This window comes from Dicentrarchus labrax, unplaced genomic scaffold, assembly GCF_905237075.1.
Source record: "Dicentrarchus labrax unplaced genomic scaffold, dlabrax2021, whole genome shotgun sequence".
In the NCBI taxonomy this organism is placed as follows: Eukaryota; Metazoa; Chordata; class Actinopteri; family Moronidae; genus Dicentrarchus; species Dicentrarchus labrax.
The window spans coordinates 26,440,108-26,456,028 of record NW_026136718.1 but is presented as its reverse complement, the minus strand read 5'-3'; the positions used below and the strand labels follow the sequence as shown (position 1 = coordinate 26,456,028).

The window sequence follows — 15,921 nt, the reverse complement described above, 5'->3', positions numbered from 1 at the left end:
CGCGGCTCAGTCTGCCGCCTCGCTGCATCCAGACGCACATCCACGGTGCTGCCGACGGAATTAGTGAGCTTTTACATTTTGGAACATGTCCAAGCTTAGTGTGGTAGGCGTTGCCTGATAACCGTATGAAGTGGACGCCGAAATTCTACCCTCAGCAGCTTTTGTGAGATGTTCTGCATTTTCCATGGCAAGATATCTGTTTCCATGGGGGCTCTTCAGGAAGCCTCTGTACATTCAGGTAAGCTTCTTGGAAATCCCTCTTCACTCCGGTGTAAAGTCCAACTGGGAATCTACCCCGGCTCTGTCTGTGTACATCCTCACAGCCTACACTCGGATCTTACCGGTAGATATAAGCGGCGATGCGACTGATTATTATTATTATTGCTTATACTACTTTATCATTTGACCTTCGTGTTGTATATGGGTTGGTGGTCATTCGCAGGTGTTGCTGTGTAGGGTTTTCAGAATGAATCATAAAGTCACTTGATGCTCGACGGCTCGACAAGAATCAACCATCCTCCTGATCCCCGTTGCTGTAGCAACCACGTCCATGATACAGCTGGTACAGTCATACATTCAAAAGAGGCTGTTTCTGAGGCTGTAAAACTTTATTACCAGCTTACATTACATTATACATTTACTGTCTCCATCTTTGTTTCTTCTGTCACATGTTGTTGCTATAGGCTATATATATATATATATATATATATATATATATATATATATATATATATATTGCTACATGCAAGTAATCTCAGGATAAGACATGCTTGTGTGTTTTGTGCTTTACCATCATTCACTAAGATGAATCACTGCCATTCATGTCATTAAATCACAGATCAGTATTTGATATGATGCTGCCCTGGTTATTCTCATCTGAGAAAGTGTCGCAGAACATTATGTAACAGTTTGATGTGAGTGAAATTAGGTGAAGTCCACAGTGGCATTGCTCATAAGTAAAATGAAACTCTGCAAGGGAAGTCCCCTCAAGGACATGTGGAGGTCTCACATGATCCAGAGAGTTAGATGTTAATAGAAACTCTTGTTGAACACGTTCCCTGGCTGACTGAATGGTGAAAAGATAATGCCTCCCTCCCTACATCAGACTATCCCAACTCAATATTTTGCTAATTGTATCCATCTTGGAGACATTCGGCCATTTGCTTTACTAATTTTCAAACAGTGTCGTCTCAGCAGCTGCTGCGATCCTCCTGCCCGTGCCCTTGCATGTCAGAGACAAAAACTGTCAAGTGCAGTGAGAGAAACAGGCAGTCTCAAGGGACAGCCACCAGCATCGCTCAGTTTTCTAGGCCACTTCAGCCTTCCAGTGACAACTTAAGAAGTGTCATTCAGTGATCCTTGGAGAGAAGCTATTTCCACTGAAGTATAAAAACTGACAAGTCCTGTAAGCCGGAAATATTGGTCTGGTTCATATGCAGATTCTGCATGTCTTTATATTTCAAGTACAGATATTGCATAAAATACAAAGACGTTTGATTGAGTGCAATTTTCCTGCACATGCTAATTTTCCCTTAACAGGTGGTCAAAAGATCCTTATGTCTCTTATGCCATAAACTGCAGAGATGCTTTAAACACACAGTTTAAAGGTCAAGTGTGTAAAAGCATGTAGTGGCAATTGATAACTTCAGTGTCCATCAGTAAAGCAGATACTGTATGGTGACATATATAGAGACTCATCTTCATTAAACCCCATTGCTCGTTCTGAAATAACTTTTTGGCCGCAATTTCAACAATGACCGAGGCATGTTAAAATCTTTTTTTTAAAAGTCTCAATGTTGTCATTTTTTGTATTTTACATTACTTTTTAATAACCTATATTTAAAGCAGCAACAGGGAACTTTCATTTTGTGTGGATTCTGGCAGCCCCTGTGGACAAAAGGTGTAGTGTTTCCACCACCTCTTCATATGATCTGACCACGTCCAGCCTGGTGGAAGGCATTAAGAATAACAGTAGAAATAGCCAGTGGTCTTGCTCATGGTCTTGTTTGTTTATGTAGGTCATATAGAGCAGGGGTCTCCCACCTTCATGAGAGTGAGGGCTACCTAAATGGTGAAAATTGTCTCTGATTCAGAAGTTGAGATAACGACAAGCTTCTCTCTAGACGATGGAACAGCATCTTTAATTCCTGATCATAAATAAGTTGCACAAACTGCCAACTGTTGACATTTAGTTGGCCCTATCACAACTGCTTCCACATATTAATGCAACAAAACCTCTGGCATGCATTCCACATCACAGACAGCAATAAAGTAAAGTTATATATCACTGCTAATAATTCTGTCTGCATTTCATTTAATGATTTATTATTATATGTATTACCTATTAGCTGAGTTGATGTTGAGTAACACCAAATTTATGTTGGAGATCAGTCTTCACCAGCCCCATAAAAGGATTTTTTGCACATTACAGCTCTAACTTGTTTTTTCAGATATGGGAGGGGGTTTCCCCTGACAGGAAACTGCCATCCTTGCAGGAATAACACGTGCTTGCGCTACTTGTGCATTGTTTGTGTGTGAATGCTCTTGATGTTAGATTGTTCCATTTACAGCATCATGACAGACAGGACAGTTGCTGATAAAGTAATGTTCACATGTGTTAATGTCGCAGGATTGAGTCAGCATGGAATGTGTGCTTTGTATGTGTGTGTGTGTGTGTGTGTGTGGTGGGGGGTTGCCTGCTGTCTGGACTGTGATGAGTCAGATCTTTGTAGTGTCTGTGCAGACAGTGTGGCATCCTTTTTCCTGCAGACAAGTGGAGACGCATGCTGGACTGCTACTGCTACTGGCGCGTAAACTCTCCAGGGTGGTTCTTTTCCTCAACATGTTAAGTGGATCACTCTTCATGCACATACTGTATTATCTGTTTGCCAGTGATATCAGGCAAAATCTGCATAAATATCTCTATGTCATTCACTCCCCTCAGCCCTCTCCATCTTTTGTTTCTCTGTTTTCATGTCTTTCTCTGCACAGCAGCCCATTAACCGGCAACCGCTGAGGGATAGCTTTATAATCATGCATAATGGATGAATGTGCAGGCTGCAAAAACCAAGTGTCAGAACAGCATTGTGCTGCTCTTGATCAGCTTTAATCCCCTCTCTGCTTCACTAGCTCAACATCAGGTAGCACTTTGTTACCGTACAATATGCACTTGATTCTTTGTGTGTCATTTCAGAGACCTTTCAAGGTTAAAATGGTCTAAACACACAGGCTCCCTAACATTTAGGGCAGTGGGTGGGTGTAGAGGAAGGAGTTCAACCGGATCAAGACAGACCGTTTCTTTCCGCCCACCTCAGCATACAGCCACAGTTCCCAGTCAGTCTCTAATTAATAGCTGTCACAGTAGCCACAATCAATATCGCCTCATTAGCCATGTTTGTGCAACTCTCTCCCTTCACAAAGGGGTCAATACATAATCCCAGAGACAGAAATGCACCGGCCAGAGCTGAAATGAAAGCCACAAAACTATCGATTGGAAAACGGCCGACGATACATTTGTTTCCCCGGTAGATTGTTATATCCATAATGCTTTTGCTGTTGATGCATTTTACCTACGGAAAAATCAATGGGAGGTACGCGCATCACTTACTTGTGTGGTCACTGCTGTTAAATTTGCTGTGGGTCTGCATGGTCAGATTTGTAAGTAAACCAATCAATAAACAAAGCAACAGAAATCATATTTAAGTGAATGGCTTGTCATTGATAATTGATAATTTTCTATTTCTGTGAGGTGTTTGTGTAGTAAGATGGTTTGTATGTAGGCCTACATAATATAGGCTATATAATATATAGATTTTTATAGACTTGCAATTAAGATGGGAATCCAGAAAAGACAAACGAGGTGTTAGCAGATGGGAATCAAAGATGTGAGTGGTAATCATTTAGAAATAAATGGCACCAGTGCAACTCAAACCCTTTCTGCTCTATGCTCCAATAACAGTTGAGCAGGTCTTATGTGCTGGGCTCATCTATGTTGAAAAGGACCAAATTTTGAAGATGGTTGAAAAATAAAAACATAGTTGAAACCAGACGTTTACATACACTGTATAAAAAGACACAATCTCTTTTTTCTCTCTGACGTTAAATTAGATTAAACTTTTCCTGTTTTAGGTCAATTAGGATTACCAAAATTATTTCTATTTGCTAAATGCCAGAATAATGAGAATTTTTTAGACAATGTTTTTATTGCTTTCTTGAAAGTCAGAAGTTTTACATTTCATTAGTATTTGGTACCATTGCCTTTAAAATTAATGACTTGGGTCAAACATTTTGGATATCCTTCCACAAGCTTCTCACAATAGTTAGCAGGAATTTTGGCCCATTCCTCCTGACAGAACTGGTGTAACTGAGCAAAGTTTGTAGGCCGCCTTGCTCGCACATGCCTTGGACTGAGATCAGGGCTTTGTGATGGCCATTCCAAAACATTGACTTTGTTGTCCTTAAGCCACTTTGTAACCAGTTTGGCAGTATGCTTCAGGTCACTGTCCATTTGGAAGACCCATTCGCACCCAAGCTTTAACTTCCTGGCTGATGTCTTGAGATGTTGCTTCAGTATTTCCACATAATGTTCTTTCCTCATGATGCCATCTATTTTGTGAAGTGCACCAGTCCCTCCTGCAGCAAAACAACCCCACAACATGATGCTGCCACCCCCGTATTTCACAGTTGGGATGGTGTTCTCAGGCTTGCAAGCTTCCCCCCTTTTCCTCCAAACGTAACGATGGTCATTATGGCCCAACAGTTCGATTTTAGTTTCGTCAGACCACAGGACATGTCTCCAAAAATTAAGGTCTTTGTCCCTGTGTGCATTTGCAAACTGTAATCTGGCTTTTTTATGTTTCTTTTGAAGTAATGGCTTCTTCCTGGCAGAGTGGCCTTTCAGCCCATGTCGGTACAGTACTCGTTTCACTGTGGATAAAGACACACTCTTACCAGCTTCAGCCAGCATCTTCACAAGGTCTTTTGCTTTTGTTCTTGGGTTGATATGCACATTTCGGACCAAAGCACGTTCAACTCTGGGACACAGAGCCCGTCTCCTTCCTGAGCGGTAAGATGGCTGGACATTCCCATGGTGTTTATACTTGCGTATAATTGTTTAAACAGATGAACGTGGCACCTTGAGGCATCTGGAAATTGCACCCAAGGATGAACCAGACTTGTGCAAGTCCACAATTCTCTTCCTGATATCTTGGCTCATTTCTTTTGACTTTCCCATGATGTTACACAAAGAAGCAGTGTGTTTCAGTTGTGCCTTAAAATACATCCACAGGTGTGTCGCTGATTAACTCAAATGTTATCAGAAGCTTCCAAAGACATGACATCATCATCTGGGCTTTCCCAAATTGTTTAAAGGCATAGTAATCTTAGTGTATGTAAACTTCTGACTTTGAAGAAAGTAATAAAAAATTGTCTTAAAAAAATCCTTCTCTCATTATTCTGGCATTTAGTAAATAGAAATAATTTTGGTAATCCTAACGGACCTAAAACAGGAAAAGTGATTGTCTGATTTCATGTCAGTGAGAAAAAAAAAGCGTATGTGTCTTTTTATACAGTGTATGTAAACTTCTGGTTTCAACTGTATATAGTCCCTTCCTAAGTTAACTAATGTTAGCAAAACGTTAGCCAACTAGCCAGCTAACCTAGATGTAGATTAGCTAGCTAGTTAGCTAGCATTTAGCTAATATTAGCTAACCTTAAGGTCCAGTGTGTAACATTTAGGAGAATCTATTGGCAGAAATGGAATATAATATTCATAGGTATGTTTCCATTAGTGTATAATCACCTGAAAATAAGAATCGTTGTGTTTTTGTTTCCTTAGAATGAGCTGTTTTTATCTGCAGAGGGAGCGGGTCCTCTTCTATGGAGGCTAGCATGTTGAACTGCCATATTTCTACTGTAGCCCAGAACGGACAAACCAAACACTGGCTCTAGATAGTGTCTTTTGCACTATTTATTTTTTTTTTCGTTTGTCCTACACACATCTTTTCGTTTTCATTCCCAGGTCGTCAAATACTAACACAAGCGATGTTCAGTTGGTTGCAATTTGCAGCTTCCCATAGAGGAGCCTAGCTATGTGTCAGTGTTTTATTTAGAGTGTGCGAATGCAGGTTTGAAGATATTTAGTCTTAGAAAGATTAGAATATCTTTTTTGAATACAATCCTGTGTAACAGCAGATGTAAACTGATCTCTGTGTCCTGGGCCTGGTAGCAATGGCAAAGAAATATACTCACAGGCTTTTTCATCAAAGCAATAAGATAATATAGACTAAAATGATATTAAAACCCACTGCATGGACCGAAATTAGATTGCAGAGTCACATATAGAGGATGCCTGAAAGCTTGATTTCTGCATTATCTGTGGTTTCAAAAGCAGAAAATGGATGGAAGATCCATTTAGTGACAGATACAAATGTAATCTTTTTCTTCAACATTGAAAATAAACCTCACATCCTGTGCTTCTAAGTTTGCTTTCATTTATTAGGTTGAGTGTATAGTAAAAGAGCAAACTGACCACCGAGATATTTTCTGTTAAACTGTAAAGTTGGGTCACAAAGATCCCAGAGGAAGATGGAGCGCAGTTTGTTACAGAGAGGATAAAGAAGAAGGGGGGGGGGATATAGAGACTTATGCCAATAAAGAAAATTGGAACTGAAAGGGGCAGAGGGTAGAAGCAGGGGGAGTCTATCACTGTCAAGCCCTGAGTGCAAAAATCATTCATAGATGGGAAAATGGGACTGCTAAAAAGTCTGCTATTTTTCTCTAATGTTCTCCAATTGGAGGAATGCCATTATGGATGCAAGCAGACTGTATTTGTCAGCTGGGGATTTGGAAAGAAAATCAAGACAAGGTAATGAGTCTGGAGTCACTCTAAATGTCCCACTGTTGCCGTGCCAGGCCACAAACAGCATTTACTGTTAATTACTGAGCACCTATTTAGAAGCAATTGCCTTAATGATGTAGTCTGCGATACAGCTCAGTTTGGAGCTAATTTGTATTCCACTTACATACTCATAGCCAAATGACTTTATTGTAAACATAAATTAAGATTATTATATTGACTTAAAGCTATCTATATTATAATTATTAAAAAATTAAATTAAAAATGTTTTATATTAGTTGTAAGGTTGAAAGACCACATACTGGGGAAATAATATAGTCAGTATCATTAATAATGGTCCAAAGATGTTGGCCAGAGTTGTTAGTCTTTCCAAGTGAACTAAGTTTAGATAAGACTGTTTATTAAGTAAATTAAAAAGTTTAGCATTGTCTCATTTATCACGTTTTCATTGTGATATCAGCAGTTTACCTTTGGAGAATTCACTGTGTTGATATCTGTAACAGCTACGTCAGAACAGAGCTGAATGTTGGCGTTTTCTAGTCTGTTTTGATACTTTTCTCGTTCAGCTTGGCCTTTAAAGCTGCATTAATTAGTATTTTGATATTAACAGTGGATCAAATAAGTGTGTCTAATGTCTGACCGAGAATTATCCCCCGGCTCCGCAGTTCCCCCTCAGCGTTTTAGTGTCTTTCTGCATTGTTTTGGTTTTACAGCCCATCACTTTACTGTTGTAGATCACTCTCTTTTGTTTTTGGACATAGCAGGCAGCTGTTTTTGGCAAGAAAGCTCTGATAAAATCAACATGCACAGCAATTGAGAGCAAACAGACAAAGTTAGTGACTAGGGGTGAACATAGTGGGGTAGCTGGTTGGTGGCAGACTAAATGGAAACTAAATGAAATACGGAGAATCAATATTAGACTTACATTTATTGTGTGACAAGAATGCTAATGTTTTGCCCAGTGTCTACTGGATGTGTAAATAGGCAACTTTCGCCCTAGCAACTTTAAACGTTGGAAATCCGACAATATCAGTGCTAGTGTGGTGATTGTGGGACATCAAATTTGATACTTTATTCAGTCCTGTATTGTGCAAGTCCCCAGACCTAACATTGCCTGTAAGAATATTCAGGTCAATGCAAAGGTCACTGCTTTGCTGGAAAACTTTTAATAAAGAAAGAAAAAAGGAACTGATATACCAGCCGTAGGCAAAAACATGGCTCTCGTTCTCTCATTAATTTCCGTTATGATTAAAAACAACTCCATCCTCAAGTCACCCAGGCCATTTTTAATGCACTGAAACCTCCACAGATAACAGAGTGCATTACAAATAATTTATGGAGTATTGGGAAAGTTTTCCTATTTAGAACACTTATACCACTGGACCTGTATATTATTGAATCTTTAACGCAGGGTTTATGTCATTTTCAAGCTTTTATTCCTTCTAAAAAAGAATTGAAATGTTTCCAACAGGCCAGATTTTCCTACCTACGTATGAAGTACCTGTTCTTCTCCTGGCTGGCAGTGTTCGTGGGCAGCTGGATAGTGTACGTAGAGTACTCTTCCTACACAGAGCTGTGTCGTGGGCACGACTGCAAAAATTCAATAGTGAGTATTTTATTTCTCATATACATCAACTCATCCAGACCTTGTCCTATATTCTCTACTCCAGATAATATTGAGTTGCTATTCCTGTTTCCTTTTTGCGAGTTTACAGTACTGCTATTTGTGTTTTTCAGTGTGACAAATACAGAAAAGGAATCATTGACGGCTCTGCCTGCAGCAGCCTGTGTGAGAAAGACACGCTTTATCTGGGGAAGTGTTTCACTGCCAAGCCCAACAGCCAGGTCAGTCTTCTTTAAAATCACACACTCCTCTCAGTCTGCTTGTCATTAATCCAGCTGCACCTCAGGCCTAGCTTGTTTATTTTAGGTGTACTCAGGGAGCTGGGGCGACCTGGAGGGAGTCATTAAGTGCCAGATGGAAGAGGCGCCTCATTATGATTTGGGAAGTGAGATGGAGCCAAGGAAGGAGGCTGCGGCTTTCAACAAGCCCACCAAGGGGACCTCTGTGGAGAAGTTCAGAGAGATGATCCTCAACCACCTAAAGGTCAGGAAGCACTCATTAAACACTGGATAGACTAGAATTCAACACAGAGTTTGTCTTAAACTCTTTTTCATTCTTTACAGGCTAAAGTGGGGGATCAGGCCAACCTCGCAGACCTGGCAACCCAGGTATTATCCATAACAGATGCCAATAAGGATGGTCACATCTCACTGCCTGAGGCTCGCTCCACGTGGGCTCTGCTGCAGCTCAATGAATTCCTCTTAGCTTTAGTTCTGCAAGACAGAGAGCACACGCCCAAGTTACTGGGCTTCTGTGGAGACCTGTATGTGATGGAGAAGGTGCCATATTCTCCGCTGTACGGGATCAGCCTACCCTGGATCATAGAGGTGTGGATTCCTGCCGGTCTGCGTCGAAGCATGGACCAGTGGTTCACGCCCTCCTGGCCACACAAGGCCAAGATCTCAATTGGACTGCTGGAACTGGTGGAGGATGTTTTCCACGGCACTTTCGGCAGCTTCCTCATGTGTGACGTGAGCGCCACCAGTTTCGGCTACAACGATCGCCATGACCTGAAGGTGATGGATGCGCGGTACATTGTTCCTGAAGCAGTCTTCCAAGAAGGCATTAGGCAGCAGCGCTGCGATGTGGACGAGGATTGTCTCTACGGGGCAGACTGCCTCACTTCCTGTGACCTCACGAAGCACCGCTGCACACCCGAGGTCACCAGGCCAAACTTAGCCAAAGCCTGTGAAGCACTCAAGGACTATATTCTGAGAGGTGCTCCATCTGATGTGAGAGAGGAGCTTGAGAAGCAGCTGTACGCTTGCATCGCACTGAAAGGGTCAGCAGAACAGATGGAAATTGAGCACTCACTAATTCTGAATAATCTCAAGACTTTGCTATGGAAGAAAATCTCTCATACTAAAGACTCCTAATGAATACACAGAGGCACAAAGACCAATTCCTGTCCCATAAAGTTTTTAAATAATATCAGACTGTCTGTTTTCACTGTGGAAACTAGTATACAATTCCCCTTGTATTCACCTGTACATGTATAACTGATGTATTTTATCCTGAAGCAGTTGTCAAGGAATGTTACTTTCATATTAAATCATGTGATAAGTAAACTTTAATATACTGCTGCAAAGTGAGCAAGTGCAATTTTTCGAAACCATGACAAATCAATAAATTTGACTTGTCTAGTACTTTGTGACTTTGATTCACCTTTACTTGAACCGCTGCCATTTAGACAAAACCCACTCAAAAAGACAACTTGTGTCTGAAATGCAAATCAGCCTATAAACCACAGTGCCACTGAGTGGTTAGGATGCATTAAAACTACAATATACAAGTAAAAATCCCCAAATTTAAAAAAAGGGATCAAGAGGCCTCTGTGCTGCCAATAAAGCATACATGAAGTGCAATATGACAAAGTACACCAGTGGATTGACTCTTTTTCGATAGATTTATTACGAACAAATTCTGTATCTGGAACAGAGCAGACCGACGCCTCAGTCTGAAGCCTCCTGTTCCTGAGCCCGGAGGAAGCTGGCCTTCTTCTGGGCGACACGGTCTTTCCTCTGGGCCAGAGAGAGCTTGGCACGGTTCCACCTAGGTCACAAACGAGCACAATTAGCATTTGCAGTTTTTGGAATACTCGTAGCAGAGCTGCTGTGTAAAGACTAGTTCAAAAATATATTTTTAAGATGTCTACGTGTCTCACCTCTTCTTCTTGACCTCTTTGGGAGGCTTCTTTTCATGGACAGGGTTCTCACGAATGGTAGCATGAGCCTTTTTGTACATTTCCTCAATCTGAAAGAAAGGCAACCAGTCAAATTTACTTCACATCTCATTTGTGGGCACAATTTATTCTTCACTCACATGCATGATAAATACTGTTTAAAGATTTTTTTGTAGATAAATTCAAAAGATTCACTTTAACTTTCACGAGACATTTGTAATGCTACTTCAAAACTGCATTAGCTTTACGCCGCATCCATAGTCCATATTTCAGGATACATTTAACAAGCATTCTGAGATGTTTCTTGCCCACTGGTGGGCCATTAAGGGCATATCTTCAACCAAGCATCTTCCACCTAGCTTGCCACACACCCTGCTCCTCTCCTGTGCTCACAGCTAGTGCAGCACAAGTCACAAAATCCCCTTGTTTAGGAAAATGTTCTGCCTTTTATGTAGTAATTAATAAAGGCAGGGATTATTATGATTGATCAGTGGATTTCCTTGTCGAAAAGTTATTAGTTTAAGGACATGCCATGCTATTTTAAGAGGCTATTCTAATCCTGTTGAGGGACAGATCAGAACCGCACCTCAAGCTAGCAAGGCCTGCGTGTGTATGAATTAAACATCTTATTCAACTTTATTCTGTCATTGGGATTATGATGTTCTCCAGGCAACTTTAATATGAGTTACTTGGACAAATAGACCCACTGCATAATTACACTGAGGCGATGGCTGAATTAATTGGTTATTTAAAAAAAAAAAGGGTACAAGACGATCATTACAAGTATTGACTGGACCAAATTCAGATTGATTTGGTGCTTTTTATACTTTGCGGTCACTGCACCACAACCCTGACTCTGACTCATGAGGAATTACTGTTGACCGTATGTGAAATTTGTCACAAATGAGACAGTTGATAGTTGGAACCTGTTACCTCGACCATATAAGTTCACACAAGGGCACATCTCAAAACATCACAAATAAAAGGAGTCCTGGTCCAACATTGTATACATGTCCCTGACTGGATCAATTAGAGCTCAGGAACACCATCTGCCTCCCAGATACAGTGTAATGCAGACTGGAAAGGCAATTTAACAACAGATAAAGAGGACTTGCCGAATCAGGGGTGACTCCATTCTTGATGAAGCGGGAGAACTGCTTCTTGTAAGCATCTTCATCCTCCTCCAGCAGATAGCTCATGTACTCAGACACGTTGGTGCCCATGATGTGTTTGCGGTGGACCTCAGCGTTGAACTCCTTGCTCTCTGGATCATACCCAGGGAAGCGCTTGGTGCTGGTGGCAAGAAAAAGAGGGAAAAAAAAAGGGAGGGGGGGTACAAGGTAAATCTCAAGCATGTTCAGTGAAACAAACGGACATTTAAAATCACCATGCAGAACCTTCAGACATGTCAAGGCACAATGAACACAGTATTACATGGTGTGCACAATTCATCTTACTGATGAATCATTAAAATTGCTCTATTAAATTCAAAATGCACCCCATTTACACCTGTATCATAACATCTCACCAGGCTCTTGCATTCACACTGGGTATAAATTCTCATTTGTATTCCGTCCACACTGACTGGATCATCGCAGTGTGAAAATGGCAAAAGTCAAGCAGGCTTGATGTCAGCTGTCAACCTGTCAGCTGCTGTTTTTAACTTATTCTCTCATGAATGCAAGCAAACTGTACCGACTGAATTTAAACCTGGCTGAGAATATAAACTACACTACGTCCACATGTGGCCAGGCAGATTCACTACACTGCAACTGAAATGCATACTGTATTCAGGTACAGATAGCATTTTTATGCTACGTTGAAACGGGACGGTCTAACTACCGGAAACTAAATTCACTATATTGATTTTTGCAACCACACAACTGGCATTTAGTTCCCTGAGGAGGTATCTAGCTACTGAGTGCAAACATGTTTTATAGTATCCTTTTAGTATTGCCTTGACATTTTTTACTGTGCATCATCAATTGATCTACTCTTAGAATGTCTTAGTACTGCTAGGGTACACATCAGCTCAAGTGAGTGCATCAGTGCAATACAGGATATCCAATTCACGGTAAACTGTAAATGCATATATATTTTATCTCCTTATTGCAACACATTTGACAAGATGTCAGGGCTGACGAATCCAGAATGTACAGCCCTCTTTGCGGACAAGCTGATTCAACAGGTAACTTTCAGCCTGAGCATTCATCCTGCGTTGGACCCATTCGTGTAACTCCCTCCCCCTCTACAGATGGGACTTATCAGTATCATGTTATTTCAAACCCTAATAGCGATGCCTGCGTGGGCAGCGTGTGACCGACATTGCCTGAACAGTAGGCAGGAGGGGGACTGTAGAAGAGGGCTGGATGATGCACATTAACCCTTTCAAATAGACTATTGCTGTGTTGTTTTTTAAAACCACATCACTGCGTCTGTCTGAAAGGGTACATAATCTAATGGACAGCGTGATTTCCTCAAGGCCCATTTCATGCAAAGTAATCAGTGTTTAAGCAGTTGGCTGATTAGTTGAAACTGATCATAGCTCGAACTCTGACAGCAGTCTCAACATGTCTTGAAAAACATTCACATTACACCTTGCCAGCTGAGAGTGAACACTGTCATCTGTCATTCCTAACCTGCATTCGTCACACTACAATTCTGACAGCAAACCTCACTGTTTCAGTAATGACGAGTTAAAGTGTGCAGGCAACTGATTTTGAGTGTCAATTAGAAACCAAAGTGCATTACCACTGACTTCCATAATAGGCAGCAGACATTTTGACTTTTCACAGGCATCAACAATGCCTTGTTCTATTCAAGTGTCCTAAATGGAATCCTGCCATCATTAATTATATTAGTAACAGCTGTGTTTCCTACTGTGGCATGCCAATATATCTTCAATGAAAAAAATAAACTGACATTTTCTGTAAATAAAAAAACTAAACTTATTTATCATTTACAGACTTGAACTGTGCCAAGCAAGGTGTTATGCATCATTCCTTCCAAATGAAAACTTTTGGAACACCCTCCCCCCCCACCACGCAGCCATCATTGCCACACACAGCATTCAATAAAATTCAACACCTGTGACAGGAAGTGGGACGGGTTACCTGTGTGGGATGGACAGGCCTCCATCCACAGCCCCCTTCAGGGCACCGAACACCTTGTTGCCTGTGGTGGTTCTAGCAAGTCCAGCATCCAGGTAGCAGGTGAAAGCACCAGGCTGACCATCAATGCTCTCCACGTTGAACTCATCGCCTGTCACCTCAACCTGGCCTTCGTACACCTTATCCAGGCCAAACTTGTTGAGCAGCTGAGGACAGAAAATTGCCACATTTGAGATTGAAGATCATATGGTTCAGCTGCCAACAACTTTTATTCTGTTTATGTAAATTCACATATGCAGAACATTGTTTCCCCAATGACACAATTATAGCTGAGAACTTATTCTGAAAAGGTTAACCTGGGTTAAACAAAGGCCATTCATTAACCCTGAATCTCTTCTCTCTCACACACACACACGCTCACAACCCAGCGTATACGTACTCTGCGGGCCAGCAGCAGACCAGTGCAGTAGGCTGCTGCGTAGTTCGTCAAGCCCACGGAGATTCCGTATTTTGGCAGTTCGTGTGAGTAGGCCGCACACACGATCATATCACCCTCAATCTTGGCATAGGCGATCTGCAACACAACAAGTAATCATGAATTTACAACCCATCCATTACCCTGACTACAAAAAATCTGGACCACTGACCCTGTACTTCACAAGGCAATATTTCTACTACTGGCACACTTTGTAAAGTAGCTCAGATTGATGTCATGTTGAAGCACCCCATAAAATGTGCAACAATAATTTGAATACTCACGATCTGACCATGTTTGTTTTGGCTATGCTCGATTAAGTCAGAAATGGATATCTGCAGTTACTTTTTCACAGAATTAGTCTGTTCAAAGAGGTTCACAAGTAAAGAAGAAAAAAAAGAAGCCGAGCCTCATCTTTTTAGATAAAAACAGGGTCATCTCAGTGTATGCTCACCTGGCAGATAATGTCCCGGTTAGAGAAACGGACAATCATCCGGTACTTGGGTGTGTTGTACTTGTTCTTATCTTGTACGACCAGGCGCTTGCGAGCAAAGAAGTCGGTCTTTCCCTCTGGAAGGAAAACACTTGAATCACTTAAAACGGATACTTCAAATAACCTAAACATTTGGAGGAAGACTAACAACAAGGTGTCTCACCTCTCCTCCTCCTGAATTTGACCTGGTATCTCTTGAAGTAGGCCTTGTTCTTCACCACTTTAACAAAACCCTGCAAGAGGACATGCATCAACTTAACATCAGAGGATTAACACTCAACATAACAAAAGGGAACTCCACGTTAGTTTTCTGAGCTGCTCTGTCCAGAAGTTGGGCTGTCACTGTCACCGGGTAACGTTGGACCCGGCTAACATTAGCTAGCTGAGCCAATGGAGATGAAGGACTGGAGTTAGCATAGCCGCTACACAGGGTAGCTGATAAGCAAACAAGCTAATGGTAAACTGTATAAAATGGAAATTCGGGGGTAGTGAGCTTAGAGACTCACAGGTCACACATGAATGAAAACATCACAGTGAAGTAGTCTTCAGATAAAAGGAAACAGTGAGTTTGTGAAGGCAGCCATTAGGCCACGTTTAAGCAGACCCGGGTAAGCATTAGCAGGACTTAATCTAACTTCATCTGAACATCAGCAGCATGTTTTCAAACGTCTGACACCACACAGCACAAAATGTATGTCTTAGGTATGCATGTAGGCACATATTGGGACGAATTACAAACCATTTTGCAGTCTTTTTGTCTCCTTATGAAGGAGCCCGGAGCCAAAGACTGGGGCTTGACTCCGCTGCACTGGAAAAAGGAAGATTGCCATGCGCATGCTCAGTAAATACCGTGTCACAGGATGAGCCACAGAGACGCCATGCTGCAGAGGTTTAACACTCTGCCCCCTATCGAGCTGGCGCGGCCATTTACCTAAATAACAACACTCTTCTTTCTTTTAACCAGGAAAAAGTCTGATTCAGATTTAAATCTGGCAATGGCCAAAAGTGTAATAAATATAAACATAGATATTAAAGGGATAGTTACCATGGCATGGCAACAATATGGCAAAGGGTGACAAAGGAATTTAGTCTCACAGTAATCACCACCCAACCCTAATTTAGGGTGTTTTTTTTCTTTCACCTCTCCCTTCCTTCTTTTGCTTTCTTACAAACAATTTGTG

The 15,921-nt window shown here is 41.4% G+C and overlaps 2 protein-coding genes across 5 annotated transcripts; one reads left to right on the top strand and one right to left on the bottom strand.

Annotated features, from left to right (window-relative positions):
* LOC127350219 (divergent protein kinase domain 1A-like) lies at positions 1–10,126 on the top strand. Of its 4 annotated transcripts, XM_051376622.1 has the most exons (7): positions 1–238; positions 2,770–3,066; positions 3,123–3,140; positions 8,328–8,462; positions 8,594–8,701; positions 8,787–8,963; positions 9,044–10,126. In XM_051376622.1, exons 2-7 carry the CDS (start codon positions 3,049–3,051, stop codon positions 9,854–9,856), a joined length of 1,269 nt encoding a protein of 422 aa, XP_051232582.1. In that variant the 5' UTR covers positions 1–238; positions 2,770–3,048; the 3' UTR covers positions 9,857–10,126. The 4 variants fall into 4 exon arrangements, with proteins under 4 accessions (XP_051232582.1, XP_051232583.1, XP_051232580.1 ...); XM_051376623.1 differs by lacking the exon at positions 3,123–3,140 and having other exon boundaries at positions 2,770–2,844; XM_051376620.1 differs by having other exon boundaries at positions 2,770–3,140.
* A 241-nt stretch (positions 10,127–10,367) lies between these two features.
* On the bottom strand, positions 10,368–15,629 carry LOC127350220 (60S ribosomal protein L5). Its single transcript, XM_051376624.1, has 8 exons — positions 15,480–15,629; positions 14,904–14,973; positions 14,702–14,817; positions 14,212–14,346; positions 13,776–13,978; positions 11,778–11,955; positions 10,645–10,733; positions 10,368–10,532 (listed from the first exon to the last, which is right to left on the bottom strand). Exons 1-8 carry the CDS (start codon positions 15,480–15,482, stop codon positions 10,433–10,435), a joined length of 894 nt encoding a protein of 297 aa, XP_051232584.1. The 5' UTR covers positions 15,483–15,629; the 3' UTR covers positions 10,368–10,432.
* Positions 15,630–15,921: the final 292 nt, after the last annotated feature.